Here is a 15678-nt window from a genome sequence, read left to right as displayed (position 1 = left end):
ACACCACTGAGATTTCATAAGTAACACAAACACAGAACAATGGTTTGAAGCAGCCCAAATGAAAAGACAAGAACAAACCTTATTATCTTGCATGTCACGATTGGCTCCATTCTTCAAAAGCACAAGAGTGGCCTCCACATTGTTAACGGCCGCAGCCCAGTGTAGGGCGGATTTGCCTAAAAACAAAAAAAACACACCAAGTGTTAACCAGAAAAAGGAATGATTTCTAGATTTCAACCACCAACCTTCACATGTCATTGCCTATGCTATTTAATCAACTGCAAACTTCTATGGAAACATCACATTTAGGTGCTCATCTACTGGCAATCCTGCTCTTTAAATACATTCTGTAATTCTGACATCCAAAACCATGGATTAAAACAAAGAAAAAGACAAATGTCATTTCCTGACCGTGGTCATCAACAGCATTGATGTCAGCATGGCAGTGGATCAGCTCTTCCACCATGCCTTCCACAGCGAGCCTGGCAGCCAGGATCAGTGGAGTAGTGCCGTCATTCATCCTTGCATCAAGTTCTGTTGCACGATTACGGATAAGAATCTGTGAGGACACAAACACATAAGAAGCTGTGTATACCTGATCAAAATCTCACAAGTAAATACAGGACGCAACTTCAATCAAATGTAAGGTTGTCTGACCTGAAACACTCCCTGGGCATCGGCTGCCACAGCAGCATGTAGCGGGGTTCTTCCCATGTTGTCGTGGGCGTTGGGATCTGCTCCAGCATCCAGCAGTCTCTTAGCAGCATCAGCCCTGGCATAACGGGCAGCCAGGTGCAGAGCTGTTTCTCCTGTACGATCAGTCTGAGCCATCAAAGAGGCCCCCTGAGCAATCAAGTCTGAAATGACACTTGGCCCTGGCTCATCTCCGCCGCTTTCGTCCTCTTCTTCTCCATGTAGACTGCATTCTGGGCCTCCACCGTTACGCAGCGACGCCAGCATCAGAGGGGTAAATCCATCTGAGAGCAGAGAAATTTATCAATCAAAAAACTATTCAAAATTAACACAACATAAATGTCTGATAGCATTTTTGTTCCTCACCAGGTCCCTTGACATTAACATCCAGACAATCAGCATCCAGGTCAGCCTGAGGAGGAGTGAGCGTGATGTCAGCAGCTTTGCGATGCTGCAGAGTCCACTCTCTTCGGTCAATACCTCCATCCATAGGCAGCAAAGGTTTGTCTTCAGTCTTTAAAAAGGCACAGACATATAAATTCAAAACCATGCCTACAGGTCGAACACATTAAATAAACCCAACTCATGGGTTGTATTTGAAACCTCATTTTTCTCTTACTCTTGGTTTCTTTGATGGGACCTCATCTTCCCGCCATCTCTGACTTTGACCTCCATCCATCATACCTCCATCCTGTGTCTTGAAATTTCTGACAGAGGAAAAACAACTACATTTATCATTTGTCATTCTCACTCAAATATTCATTAGTTGAAGCTCAAGAAAATCTTAAAAATCCTACATTTCTTTCACCCAGCAGTCCTTAAGCTTTACAGCAAATAGTTAGCCTATATTTTCACTCACTTCAAGTCAAAGTCATCCTGTCCAACAGGCTCTCTCCTCTTGTCATTTTTAGTGGCTAAGAATCCATCAGGCAGCCACAAGACACCATGTTTGTGCTTCCTCTTGGCTGCTAGCATCCCCAGCACCAGGATAAGCAGAATAATAACCACAGCTACTCCAACCAGGTATAACAGGTATGGTGGCTTAGTTGAATCTGTTAGCTTACCTGAATGATACAAAGACAAGTGTGATTATCAGTTGATTGTTATCTATAAACTGTATTAATGTTAGCCGGAAAACAAACCATTTAAATTGTTTTAAGTGCTGAATGATGGGTCTACTTACTGTCAACAGACACTAGAGGGTAGGGCAGTTCAGCTTTTATGTGTGCTGCTGCAATGAAGGATGCTACTTCATCAGTGTTTGAGAAACAGTACACAGAGCTCTGGAAACATTTGCGGTTGTCGATTTCCAGGTGCACCACAGACCTGCATGGACAAATTTGAAAATACATTTACAGTTTAATTTTAGGCTACACATGTAAGACAAAAAAGTGAACTTTGTCCTGTCATAAACTACCCTTACCCAATAACCTCACTGTCCATCTCCCGCTTGATTCTGCTCCTCGGGATATGTTGTCCATGCTCCTTCTCCGCCTCGCTGTAAGGGTACACCATTGGCTTCCCATTATCATCCAGCTTCACCTGAAGGTTGGTGTGCAGCAAGGCTCCCAGTGAGCGCAAGAAACCCCTTAAGTCTCCAAGCAGCTCCTCAGGCTGCAGGCGGACCACGATAATCAGTGTGCCCTTCGCCAAATTGGCTGGAATATCTCCAGAACAGTCCAGGCCGTCCCAGCCACAAGCCTCTGTGTAACAACTGTGGTCGCAAATTCCATTACCATAGTGGTCTGCACAGTATGGGTCATATCTAAAAATACATAGAAAAGAGTGGGGTTTGAGTTTGCCTTTAAAACATTTTTATATATACCTGCAACAGCCACGAGGAAAACCACATACTTGCAGGAGTTTGCGGCTTTCTGGCATTCAAAGCCATCAAAGAGGCATCCAGGGTTGTCACACTCCTTATCACAAATCCCATTCTTGAAGCGATCCCAGCAATGAACACTGGCGGAGCAGTTAACCCAAGGCTGCTGCCAGTTGAGGGAGCAGTCTCCTCCATCCCACTGACATTCATGATTGTTACACTGTTCATCACACACTTTGTCTCCAGACTGCTTCACGCACTGCAGATAGAACATAATATGTTGTTAAAAGAGTGATGGTATTTATGATGTTACAGGTTAAATAAAACTTTGCAGGAGACAAGTACAACTAGTCTGTCTACAAATCTGTTGCTATTCTACCATACCTGAGCCATGATGTGGCCCTCTGAAGCAAGCATGAGAATAAACAGGGAGTAAGAGGTTAGTGGAGAGAAAAACAAGCATTTAGTGTGGAAAAGAACACAAAAGAAATGAAAACCGCTATCTGCTCCTGACTGCTCTTATAATCTGCAAATTTGCACATAATTTCAACTACTGGTATTTCACTTCAAGCAACAGACACAGAATGCATGTTTATTTGAGAATTTGTGAAATATAGATTGTAAATCATGCTTTAATGAACTAACCATTTTCTATATGGTAGTTAGTTAAGATAATAATGCAAACTCCATTCCCCCATAAACTCTTTAAAAATGAAAATGCCAAGAGCTCTCTCAAAATGAGTACAGCATTGTTAATTACAACCTTAATTTTTAAAAATAAACTGTAATCATGTTATAACTGCATGTGAGTGCATGAACAAATATGGCTGTAAAGGCTGTTGGAAAGCACTGAAAGCAGATACAATGGTATGAATGTTTTCTGAAGAGATGTGACTTACAGGAAGACAAGAGCAGGTGTAGCCATGCACCGAGCTCATGTTCATAGAGCAGACGCCACCATTGTGGCACGGCTTGGACAGACACAGATCAACCATGGATTCACAATGACGCCCTAAGGAAAGATGGAGAAAAAACAGAATTAATAACTAAAATAATAAAATATCTGCACTTTTTTGCACAGTTTATAGTCGTGTCCTTTCAAGAAGCCAATAGGAATGTACCAGTGTATCCAAGACGACAGCGGCATTGATAATCGTTGACCAGCTGAACGCAGTCAAGGCTGCCTTGAGCATGACAGGGTCCAGACAGACATTCGTTGAGATCTCCCTCACAGTGTTCACCAACAAACCCAGGAGGGCAGGAGCACGTGTAATGGCCGATACCATCCACACACTGTCCACCATTCCGACAGCGAGGCTCCAGGGAGCCGGATGCTGGGGCACATTCATCCACGTTCACTTCACACTGAAGTCCTATATTGCAGCAAATAGATGACATCCAGTAAAGTAATAAATACATTTCTACCCTGTTCAGAACAGATGTTCCAAAAAAACAATCTTTGTTTTCTTTTGCAAGATCTACAGAAGGAGCAGAGCCAACAGAGGCTAGTGCTGTTTCACAGTCTAATTTCAATGGCATTCAATTTTTTCCATATTTAGGTGTAAAGCTGCTTTAAGAATCTTACCGTGTGTTCCAGGTGGGCAGGAACAGGTAAAGTGGTTGATAAGGTTGATACATGTTCCTCCATTGAGGCAGGGCTTCGAGTGGCATTCATCAACGTCATACTCACAGTTCACCCCCTGGAAGCCTGGTTTACACTGGAGCAATGAAATAAGAGATAAAGGGTCACTCTGGTTGAATGTAAAACCAAACAAAAGAGGGACACCTACACCTGCAATATGGAAACAAACAATCAAGCCGAGCATGTACTTACTATGCACTCATATGTGCCATGATAATCCTTGCATGTAGCTCCATTGCGACAAGGGTTAGACCGGCACTCATCAACCTTCTCCTCACAGTAGCTGCCTGTGTATCCGGGCTGGCACTCACACTGATGGGAATGGCCCACATTCTCACATCGTCCTGCATTCTTACACACATTCTCCACTTCCATGCCTACAGTAGTTACAATAGGAAAAACACAGACAGACATAAGGACTTGATCCACTGCAGCCTGAGCTGTATCATCCAAGACTGCCGCCTATCTGGAATATATTTCTCTCACCATTTCTTGCCGCAAAGTCCTGGCAGGACATATTTGGGACGTCGCAGTAAAGTCCGGTCCAGCCCTTTTGGCAGCGGCAGGTCCAAACACTTGCTGTCTGAGAGCAGGTGCCACCGTTATAACAGTGCACCTGGCCACAAAGGTTTACATAGTTCTGGATACAAAGAATAAACAGACAGTGTTAAAAGCGGCATTACTGCACACACTACCAGGTTATCAGGGCTTTGCTGTTGCATGTATACAGACACTTTCTTACAAATCATACGTAAACAGCCTCAACTGCAGATGTATACTGTACACTTGCAGAAACGCAAACAATTTACCTGACAGTTCTGTCCACTGTATCCCACCAGGCAGGTGCAACGGTAGGTGCCCAGGCCGTCAGTGCAGATGCCTCTGTTCTTACAGGGCTGAGAGTCGCATTCGTTGTGCTCATACTCACAGAATTCCCCATAAAAACCAGGGCGGCAACGGCAAGAAAAGCTGTTGATGCCGTCAATGCAAGTCCCATTATTCAGGCATGAGCTGAAAGGAAGGAGAAAAAGAAAGTAGTGTTTAGAGAAAAAAATCACTGGCTAACTCACATATATAACACATATAACATATTTAAAATGTTGTATCTTTGTCTGGAGAAATGTCTTCATTCCATAAAAAGAGACAAAATAAAGATTGGAATAAAACACAAGTGGCACAATTTGTTTAAAAAAAGGGCTCACCTCTCAGTACATTGAAGGATGTTGTGTTCACACAGGATTCCATTGAAGCCTGGTCGGCACATGCACACAAAGCTGTTGACGTAGTCTCGACAGATAGCTCCGTTCCTGCAGGGCTGGCTGGTGCACTCATCTACCTCAGTCTCACAACGCTCCCCTTCAAAACCTGGTCGACAGTCACAGGAGAAACTCCCAACATCGTCCACACAGTAGCCTCCATTCAGGCACGGGTCTAGAGAGGGTAAAAGAGAGAGGATTTTCATGACCAAATGTCTATTTAAGCAGCAGTTAAGCTGCATTTATCAATTTATTCTTTAGTTAGTTATCACAAACAATCCCCAGCTGGAAAGTATTTAGTATCTCTGGGGACTTTCAGTGCTGCTTCTGGGAAACCTGACTGATGAGTAAAAGACTACTAAACTATGGCAAAGTTGTCATAATTGTAAGATAAATTAGGTAACTAAATTAGTTGAAACTTACTTGGTGTACAGTCATCTATGTCTATTTGACAGTTGTGCCCACTGTATCCTGGTGGACAATTGCATTTGTAACTTCCTGAGCTGTTTATGCAGTGACCACCATTTTTGCAGGGGTTCTTCCTGCATTCATTCACATCTTCAGTGCATCGTGTTCCTACACAGTTAACAAGAAAACAAATGTCAGCACTGCAACAGAATAACAGAACTTTAAAATCTTGATGTTGTATTTTTTCCTCTCACATCCTAGAAAACTTAAATACACACATAAGCACAATGTAGAGATAAAAAAATAATTAAATAAATATACCTTGCCAACCAGCAGGACATTGACAGGTGTAAGAGGTGTAATCTGGAGTTGGATGGCACACTCCTCCCCTCTCACATGGATGAGAGGCACAGGGAACCTGCTTCACCTCACAGTGTTTACCTGTTTGTCAACACATATAGAAAAAAATATTTAGATTTAAATGTTTACTATAAAGTGAGGGTCTCCTCAATCTATGATGGTATTGTGGGATTACTAACCTGTAAACGGTGGACTACACTGACAGGTGTAACTATTGACTCCATCTATACAATAGCCATGGTTCAGACAGGGCCCTGATGCACATTCATTGATGTTCTTCTCACAGTTCACACCTAAAGAGGGGGAAAACGAATAAAAGGTTTGTGCGGAGTTTAAGCCTAGAAGATTTGTGTGCTAATAATCAAACATTTTCCTGAGCTTCTCCTTAGACCAGAGTTTAAGGTGTGTACCTGTCAGAAGTATTAGTGGCATCACTAGTTTGGAAGCCAATAGAAACAACAGCGCTTTCCTTTAACTCTCTACATCACATGTCGTACCTTTGAATCCAAGTTGACACTGACAGGTGTAGCCATTGTGTCTGTCCACACAGTTGCCACCATTTTGACATGGATTTGGTTGGCACTCGTCCTTTTCATGCTCACAGAGTTGTCCTTCCCAGCCAGGTTCACACTCACAACGGTATCTACACACAAAGGAAAGAAAGGAAACAGTAAACATGTTTATTCATGCAAAAATAACAATAGGCCGAGGAGCACAGGATATGAATCTCACACCATGAAAACAGTACGAACAGTAAAAGATTAACATACCCATGTTGCTGCTCAATACATTCCCCGTGTACACATGGCTTAGGAGCACAGTGGTCAACTCCAGACAGGCACAGAGGGCCGTGTGTGCTCGGTGGGCAAAGGCAATGAAACCCATTGACCTTGTCCACACAGGTTCCCCCACTCATGCATGGGTTTGAGTGACACTCATTGATCTCCACATCACATTTAACTCCTAAAAAAATTAAGGGAATTAGTAGTTTATAGCTCATAAGCCATTATTACGTAATTTATGTAGGCAGGTAAAAACACACGTACCTGTATATCCAGGGGTGCACGTGCATTTATACTCATTGATGCCATCCTGACACTCTCCATACTCGCAAGGGTTGCTAGCACAGTCATCCTCATTGATCTCACAGTTCACACCTGAGTAGGAGAGTATTTTTATGTGAATATATAATATTTTCAGACGCCAAAATGTAGCATAATTAAACAGTCTTAGTGGTTGAAGTCAAGACATTCATTGTAGGGGAAGTAGGTTGATTAGCTGCTGTTACAAAATATTAAAGTTAATTCATATACCACCAGGGGGAGTAAGACTCCATACAAAATGAATTCAGCAAGAACTGAGAAAAAAGTGACCAGAAACTGAAACAGACATTTAAAAGAGCACAAGAATGACAAACAAGTGAATGACATTCACGGAATAATTAAACAGAGGGAAATTAACTAGACAAGAGTGCACGTCAGATGAGGGGAAGTGAAAACACAAAACTTGAAAGCGAGACCTAACACCAGTTTGGGTAAAGTGAGTAGTCTGTACAGACTTCAGCAGCAGAACTTTGGCAGTACCAAACTCACTTTACCAATAGTACTACTCCCAAACTTGTGACTGCTACAAACACATGTATAGACACACAGTGTTCTTGATTTTGAATGCTTAGAGAACTATACAGGAAGCTCTAAATGTGGGGGGTGGGGATCCTTAGATTCAATTTTAGCTGTTCTCTAAATACTAAACGTTTAAACGGCAAAAAACAATCAAGAAAGAACTGTGGTCTTTTCTACCAGAATTGCTAAGATTGAATTCTGTAGTGGGCTAAACCATGGAGGAACTTAAAAACACCTGTTTTGGTTGACAGTACAGTATTCATGGATACTACAGCAACCAGTGATAAAGACAAGCTGATGAACAATTATTAAGAAGGTGAGGGCATAAAGTATTTTGAGGTTTACACACATCGTAAATCAATGACAGTTTTTCTTAGTGCATTAACAAGTATGTACCTGAGGTTCCCTGTGGACAGTTACACAGGTACGCATTGACCAGGTCAATACAGCGTCCTCGGTTCTGACAGGGGTTGCTGTGGCACTCCTGGACCTGAATATTACAGATGGAGCCTGTGTATCCAGGGTTGCATTCACAGGTGAAGGTGGCAATGCCATCCTTACACACACCGTAGTGGCACGGTGCTGGCACACAGTCATTGATGTTCTCCTCACAAAGAGGACCAGTGAAGCCTGTGGAGAAAATGTCTTGTTACTCTGCCCCATAAAGGGAGTGATGATTTCATATTGTTTTCTAGGTCAAAATAGGATATCGAGTTGAATTTTATTCTCCTGTACCTTCAGCACATTCACAATCGTATCCGTTGGGTCGGTCGATGCACTTGGCTCCATTTAGACAAGGTGTACTGGAACACTCATCTATGTCTATTTGGCACATTTCACCACTGAAACCTGAAAACAGTGAACACATCTACATAGTCAACAAAACATGCATCTATGCTAAAGTTAATGCAAGCTTACTATGAGTTGAATAAAATCACTACAAAAACATAGATTGATGTGAACTGACCCGCTTGGCACTCGCAGACAAAGCGGCTGACCTGGTCCAGACATTTACCCTGGTTCAGACAGGGGGAGCTGATACACTCATTCACCTCTATCTCACAAAGAAGTCCCCCGAATCCTGCATAAATATGAAGTAAAATGTTGAAACAATTGTTGTTATCCACTGAACCACACGTATTATATTTCAAATTTAAGGTCATTTACCAGGCATGCAAATACAGGTGTAATCTCCAATGCGATCCAGACACGTGCCATCATTCTGGCAGGGGTTGGAAGCACACTCATTAACATCTTGTTCACAGCGTGGCCCAGCATAACCCTTGACACAGTTACAGGTGAAGGAGCCCTCAGTGTTCACACACTGTCCACCATGCTCACATGGGTTGGTCCCTGATGGTAAAGGGTAGAGGCATGTTTAAAAGAAGATAAAAGAGACCCAAATCAGACAGAAGATATGCCTAACACCTGTCTGTCTCACCGATGCTGCATTCGTCTCTGTCAATGTTGCACGTGGTGCCCACATATCCAGGCTGACAGTTGCAGTTGTACATGCCAGTGATAGGGTTGGTGTCACACTGAGAGCCCTCTCTACATGGGTTACTGATACAGGCGTCATCTTTATGGCAGAGCAGACCTGGGGAGAACATTATGTTGGGAGAAATTAGCAAAGAGAATCATTTTGCCTAAAAAAAAACTTCAATCTGGTTTGACGAGTTCCACAGAAAGCCATCACCTACTTTGAATGCTCAAAGTAAGTTTGTTTTTTCTCATTGATTTTGAACCCACCTGTCTTTCCATGAGGGCAGAGACAGATAAAAGATGCAACTCGGTCAATGCATGTGGAGCCGGGGCTGCATGAAGCTGTAGCGCAGTCGTCTATGTTTTCAGAACAATCGGTTCCACTCCAACCATTGACACACACGCACACGTAGCTACCCATCAGGTTGCTGCAGGTACCTCCGTTCTGGCATGTATTTGGCTGGAGTCGACATTCATCCACATCCTCTGTACAGTGCTGACCTGTAGAGTGTGGACAAAGATTAAACTGAATTAATGCTCTAATGCAAGTTGCAACAAATGTGTTGTAACATCATGGATTTCTAATAAAAAGTAAGAACATGTGCATCGAAATGACTTAGCTTAAGCATTACAAAGGAAGGTTGGATTAGTGCTGCATAAACTCAGACAGGCCCAAGGATGCTGATGGATGAATGTTTGCTTTGTAAACTGAAATGCTGAGTACGCCCGTAAGTGTGTTATTGCAGACCTGCCTTGTCTGGAATACAGGCCTCAGATATGTCTATAAGGCTTAGAAAGCAAAATGATCATACAACCAGTGGTAGGTAACTTTTGAAAAATGAGAATTTCGAAAAAATATTGTGCATTTTTTTTTGTTTTCATTTCCTCTGAAATGCACACGGAAAGCCCCAAAGAAGCAACTGCTCAAGCCTTACCAGTCCATTCAGGAGGGCACTGACAGTTGTAGGTGTTGACTCCATCCATACAAGTTCCTCCATTGGCACACTGGTGATCGGGGCAGTCATCAATGTTATTTTCACAGTTAGTCCCATTGAAACCTGGTGCAAATAATAACAACAAAAAATAATATGAGTCACTGTTTTAATTTTATGTCAACTTTGTAAGCTGTCTAATCACACCGACATGTCCTGGTAGGTGTATAAACAGCATCCGTGTGTGTTTGTTGTGCCTCCTTGCTAACTGTTGCAGACTGACAACCAACAGGATCAGACTGTTTGCACCTCAAACAATATAGTGTAACAATTTAGAAAGTCAAAGCTACATTCATTTGCAGATAAACACCAGTTACAGTATCACTTTGTTTTCCCTTTAATGTCTATTAGTCTCTTCTTCCCCTCTTTTAGACAACAGACTAAAATGTACATATAATCATGTGTGTTATTATATAAGACTTACATGTTTCCCGTAAAAAAGGCTGAATATTTCACAAAATGTTAATTATACCTGGCAGGCAGTGGCATGAGTAGCTGAATTCAGAGTTTTGGTGACAGGTGCCTCCATTTAGACATGGTGATGGTGAGCATGGGATATATGAGCTTTCACAGTGTTGGCCTGTAAACCCTTGGGCACAGATACACCTGTAGCAAAAACAAAGTTCATACATTTCATTTCCTTTAGTCTTGACAGATTTAGCCATTCTATATAGCCCATGCAAATACAACACAATTTTTGGAGAGACAATTTCAAAACTTGGTTAGTGTAAACTAGATCCTCACTTGTAGGAACCGTGGGTGTTAACACACGAGCCTTCATTCTGGCATAGAGAAGGTGTGTCTGTACATTCATTTGTGTCATTAAGGCAGCGAGGACCTTTGTAGCCAGGAGGACAGGAACATATGTAGCTACCACCAGACAGAGAGCTGCACTTTCCACCATTGGCACAGGGACTAGAGAGACAGCTGTCCTCCTGCTCACAGCGTGGACCTTTAAAGGGAGGAGAAAAAAGAATTGGATTTTTTTAAAAGTGACTGCATTTGCATATAGGTATCACTCAGTGTAAAAAAACTTCAATCAACTTCAATTTATAACAGTCAAAAAAGTTAGGTGTAGGTTGATGGGGGTTTAATTTCTGTCTTGCAATTTATTATTATTAATATTGTAATGAAAAATGTATAAATAAAAACTATATCATGACTCGGACTCCATAAAATGTGAGTAAAAAGAAGCTTACATCTGCATACAAATCACAAGAAATTTACAAAACATAAAAAGGTGGGAAACACACAAAATAATATGACCCAGTGCAGAAGTGATAAAGCAGTATCTCACCTGTCCATCCTCTGGCACACTCACACTTGTACTTGTCAAGGGACAGCAGGGTGCAGACACCTTGGTTGACACAGGGGTTATTTGGATAACATGTGGAGTTCTGGGGAGTTTGGCAGTGTTGTCCAGTGTAGCCAAGAGGACAGGTGCAGATGGCGCTGCCCGGGACAGGCACACCAGCTAACATGGACACAGAGCAGTTCCCCCTATTCAGGCAGAAACCAGGTTGACAGGGGTCCTTGTGGTGGCAGTATTCACCCAGAAAGCCAGGAGCACACCTGAACACACACAAACATAAGCTTATTACAACAAAAGAAAGATGAGACGGGCAAGGAGACAAATATGTGTGTGTGTGCGCTCTTTACAGAGATGCAAACAAACAAAACAATACAGTGAGTTTCAGTCAGATGGATCTATTCACCACATCAGAGCTACAACAGAGAAATGCTGAGAGTAGCATCTGCTGAGGGACTCCTGTAGTAAATACACACACATCAAAGAAACAATTAACCAGTGCAAGTAAACACTGCTATCATATACACAACCTATCCACTGCTGTATAGTGATCTAAACAACATTATGTGGGGAACCACATCCCTATGTAGGAGTATTAGCAAAATGTGTGGTTGTGCATGAAGAGAAAGTTAAACAGTCAATGGTTAATGGACCGCATTTATTTAGTGCCTTTGTCCCAAGAGAGATGTAAAGTTGTGTGCATGAATGACCATAGAGGCTTCCTGCTCACCCTCAATGTGCATGACCGTGAGCTTCTCCACAGAATTAAGGGGTTTCATGTTTTGCCTGAGAAGCTTTTGACATGCTGACAGGAGGAAAACAGGCCTTGACCCACTAACTCTAAGATTACTAAAGGGAGGGCTCTGAACCGAGAGCTGTTGCCCCATAAAGCCTGCTCAGAGAGAAGGCAGAAGCTTAGCTTAGGGGAAGGGTTAAACTGGGGTTACTGAACTGACAAAGAAGAAGCTCTAAAGCAGAAGGATGTGATGTAGAGTTATTGGGAAGTTGTTGACAGAAGCCTAGCAGAAACTAAAAGAAAGGGTAAAGCACAAGCAATACAATGAGTAGAGTAGCAGACAATATAAGAATAACATAAGTAATTATTCTGCATGTATTTGGTCTGTCTTCCTGTCTGTTTTTCTCTGCATATTCATCATTGTTTTGTTTTCCATTTGCCCGTCACGCTGGCACACATGAAAATGACACAGTGGTACTCAACATGTCCACTAGGGAGCCCTTCAGAGTGTCACTTTCTTCTTCTCTGGTTTTGTTCCTCTGCCCCTCCCACTTTCACTCTGTGTTGCTTCTCTCTGTACTTACTCAAAGGTGTCGTTTTGTTACAAGGCAAAAAAATTTTAATTATTGAGGTAATTTCCGGTGTATGAGGCAGCGTGTGTGTGCGTGTATGTGGTTGGCACATGGCAGACACACTGTCTGGGGACTGTGGGTGACAGAGCAACCTGCTGCCTCTTACAGAGCCCTCTAAACCTGCCTCCCTGGAGGGGCTCAGGTAACACAGTATGAGAGCTGAAACACACCACACAGTAACTAACACACTGCCCATACACAGGCACAATAATACCCTCATTCATAGCCATTTAAAAAGGGGGGATTAATTCATAAAAAGCAGCGTTTAAAAACATGAAAGGATGATTTAGAAATTAAAGTTGAAATCCCATATAACACTGAAATGAGACAGTGGAGATGGGAATTATTCGCACACACACACTGACTTTTATTTATTACTGGCCAACTCCACCCCAGAGCAGCTTGAAAACATTAGGTTGTGAGTGCATGGGAATGGGGGAGAGTCATGAATCACGCCACATGAAGTCTCACAGATCAATCACATCTTCTGCCTGGTATAATGTCTGAGTCACTCATTGTCCTTTCAAAGATGACAACTGACAAAAACACCGAGCTGAGTTAACAACAGTGTTGAGGAATTTGATGTGTTTTTTTTTTAGTTGATTCTGAGTGTGATTTTGTATTCTCATCATTAGTGTGTTGTGAACTATTTTAATAGGTACAGCAGAACCTTTGAGAAGATGGAGCTAATCCAACTGTCCTTTTTGTATAAGTTGGTTCATGTTAATGAATCTATATATTTAGCTACATGGGATTACTGTTGCACAGCAGCCTATGTATTTAATCATAGGTTGATGACAGGTCATGACCAGATCTGATACTAAAATTAAAGCAAGAAACAGGTCAGGCCTAGTATTTAGAAAGATAATAATATAAACCTTATAATTCAATGGTGTATTTGTTAATGTTTTAATATGAGGCTTCAGAAGAACTTCATCTTTGATGGGATGCAAGAGTCAACAGGAAGATATTAAATGTTATGCTAAATATATCCAACATTCTTGTATTTACATATAAACATGGTGGTAAAGACAAACAGGGTGGTAAAGAGTACATAGTTATGCAACTTCACACATTAGACATGGCCACCCTCCCTGTTCCCAAACCCCCCTACACACTGCAAAACACATGCCTATACACAAACACTCACACATAAATACACAAACAGAAAGATGTCCCTCCCTACTCAGACTCCCCACTACAAACACAAACACAGCTTGGTCATGATATCACAACAAGGCAGCCGTCCAGGGAATTAGGGGTGCTCTTTTTTCTCCCAGACAACCTCTCCGCCTACTTCTCCCAGAGTAATGACATGGCCCTCTGCCCTGCGACATACATCACATTAGCAGGCTGTCACACAAAGAACACCGTGTCCAGGTTAATACCAGGTTTACGTTTCACTGGGAACATTTTACACATATTCGCTGTTAAAACTATGGGGTACGCAAGAAATGAGAGATACTCATAACCCATGCTTTGAAGTCAAACGTTTTTTTACGTTGTTTATGCTTTATTTCAAGTATTCTTGTTAAAAATTGAGTTTTTTCAACACCTATGATCAATGTTGCTTTAAACACCTCACAGGGAGTATTTACTTCTTTGAGATTTAAAAATTGAAAAGTGCAGACAGAGGAGATACACGGTGACCTCTATTAAATGCAATCACTGCTATCTAACCAATGTTGACAGAGCCAAATGCTATGACATTAGGAAACGATACCCTGTCCTTCAGGTTTCACTGTCACATAGAGAGCTCATTATTACCCCCCGGCTGTATCACTACAGCCTGAGGCAAACAGACAAGGCTGTGCATGATTCACATTATTGTCAGGGAGTGGTGTCTCACTGAGGAAGAGATAATCCAACATACCCATAGCACCTAGTCTGTCGCTAAAACAACACAGGCTGCACTGTGATTCTTCTGACAAATTTTCATACACACAGGCAGGAATTTGCACACAGCTTAATGCACATAGACACCTATACACACACAGTGAGCTCTACTTTCATGAAAAACAGCAGAGGGGTTTAGCAGCCACACTCATCTAAGGGATTCTTTGTTTTGCTCCATGAGGACTTTTTTTCCTCTTCTTTTCCCCATCCTTCTCTTACTGCCTGCAGTTTCCTGCAGCCCTTCTTTTCCTCTCTTTCTCACTCCTCCACCTCTCATTTCTAACCCACTCTTGAGGTGTCAGGTTTCTACAGCTGGTTCACATTAGCGCCCCCCATCTCATGCACACCCCTTCCTCGCTCTTTCTCTGTACACCCACTCTTCTACATGTTCTTCCTCCTCCTCTACCTCATGCTGACCTCTTGTCTATTCTGGCTGGCTATGGGGGCTTAAGTGAGCAGTAAGGGGTCAGTTGATTCTCAATAACTCATGTAATGTCTCTCTTCTCCATTATTTCGTATTCTTATCCCAGGACACCCCCCCCCCCATCTCTGATCTATTTTCTTTTGTGCTAATTCTTCCCTCCTTTGTCTCCACCTTCACTTTTAACACCGCACCTCCTCCTACTCCTCCTCCCGTCTGGTCTCAGCGACAGTTAATAACTCCATCATGCTCGCACCCTGCAGCCATCACAGAGAAACACCGTGAGAGAGAGAAACAGGGAGAGCAAAAACCAGCTCACATTTCAATCCCTGGATCATTCCCTGGCTTGGCTAGAGCATAGGTGGCCTATTGAATGTACTGTATTCCTGTGTGTGCATGTACGGATG

At 42.4% G+C, this 15678-nt stretch overlaps 1 protein-coding gene across 1 annotated transcript in view; it reads right to left on the bottom strand.

Annotated features, from left to right (window-relative positions):
• Positions 1–15678, bottom strand: part of notch2 (notch receptor 2) — a 35317-nt gene that overhangs the window by 3493 nt on the left and 16146 nt on the right. The window contains exons 3-34 of the mRNA XM_028402939.1: positions 11575–11849; positions 11022–11229; positions 10750–10883; positions 10221–10343; positions 9553–9786; positions 9245–9400; positions 8971–9156; positions 8771–8884; positions 8539–8652; positions 8200–8433; positions 7228–7338; positions 6952–7144; positions 6679–6824; positions 6361–6474; positions 6143–6262; positions 5837–5989; positions 5360–5588; positions 4967–5168; positions 4644–4797; positions 4350–4534; positions 4101–4233; positions 3637–3888; positions 3415–3527; positions 2548–2774; positions 2117–2458; positions 1877–2019; positions 1553–1757; positions 1313–1400; positions 1060–1207; positions 658–977; positions 412–559; positions 79–176 (exon numbers count right to left, since the gene is read on the bottom strand). Of these exons, the coding sequence (XP_028258740.1) occupies positions 79–176; positions 412–559; positions 658–977; positions 1060–1207; positions 1313–1400; positions 1553–1757; positions 1877–2019; positions 2117–2458; positions 2548–2774; positions 3415–3527; positions 3637–3888; positions 4101–4233; positions 4350–4534; positions 4644–4797; positions 4967–5168; positions 5360–5588; positions 5837–5989; positions 6143–6262; positions 6361–6474; positions 6679–6824; positions 6952–7144; positions 7228–7338; positions 8200–8433; positions 8539–8652; positions 8771–8884; positions 8971–9156; positions 9245–9400; positions 9553–9786; positions 10221–10343; positions 10750–10883; positions 11022–11229; positions 11575–11849 (5602 nt within the window). The remainder of the gene's footprint in view (positions 1–78; positions 177–411; positions 560–657; positions 978–1059; positions 1208–1312; positions 1401–1552; positions 1758–1876; positions 2020–2116; positions 2459–2547; positions 2775–3414; positions 3528–3636; positions 3889–4100; positions 4234–4349; positions 4535–4643; positions 4798–4966; positions 5169–5359; positions 5589–5836; positions 5990–6142; positions 6263–6360; positions 6475–6678; positions 6825–6951; positions 7145–7227; positions 7339–8199; positions 8434–8538; positions 8653–8770; positions 8885–8970; positions 9157–9244; positions 9401–9552; positions 9787–10220; positions 10344–10749; positions 10884–11021; positions 11230–11574; positions 11850–15678) is intronic.

The sequence above is a fragment of the Parambassis ranga genome, chromosome 4 (genome assembly GCF_900634625.1).
Source record: "Parambassis ranga chromosome 4, fParRan2.1, whole genome shotgun sequence".
NCBI classification, from domain to species: Eukaryota; Metazoa; Chordata; class Actinopteri; family Ambassidae; genus Parambassis; species Parambassis ranga.
This window is presented reverse-complemented; position numbering and strand designations above follow the sequence as displayed.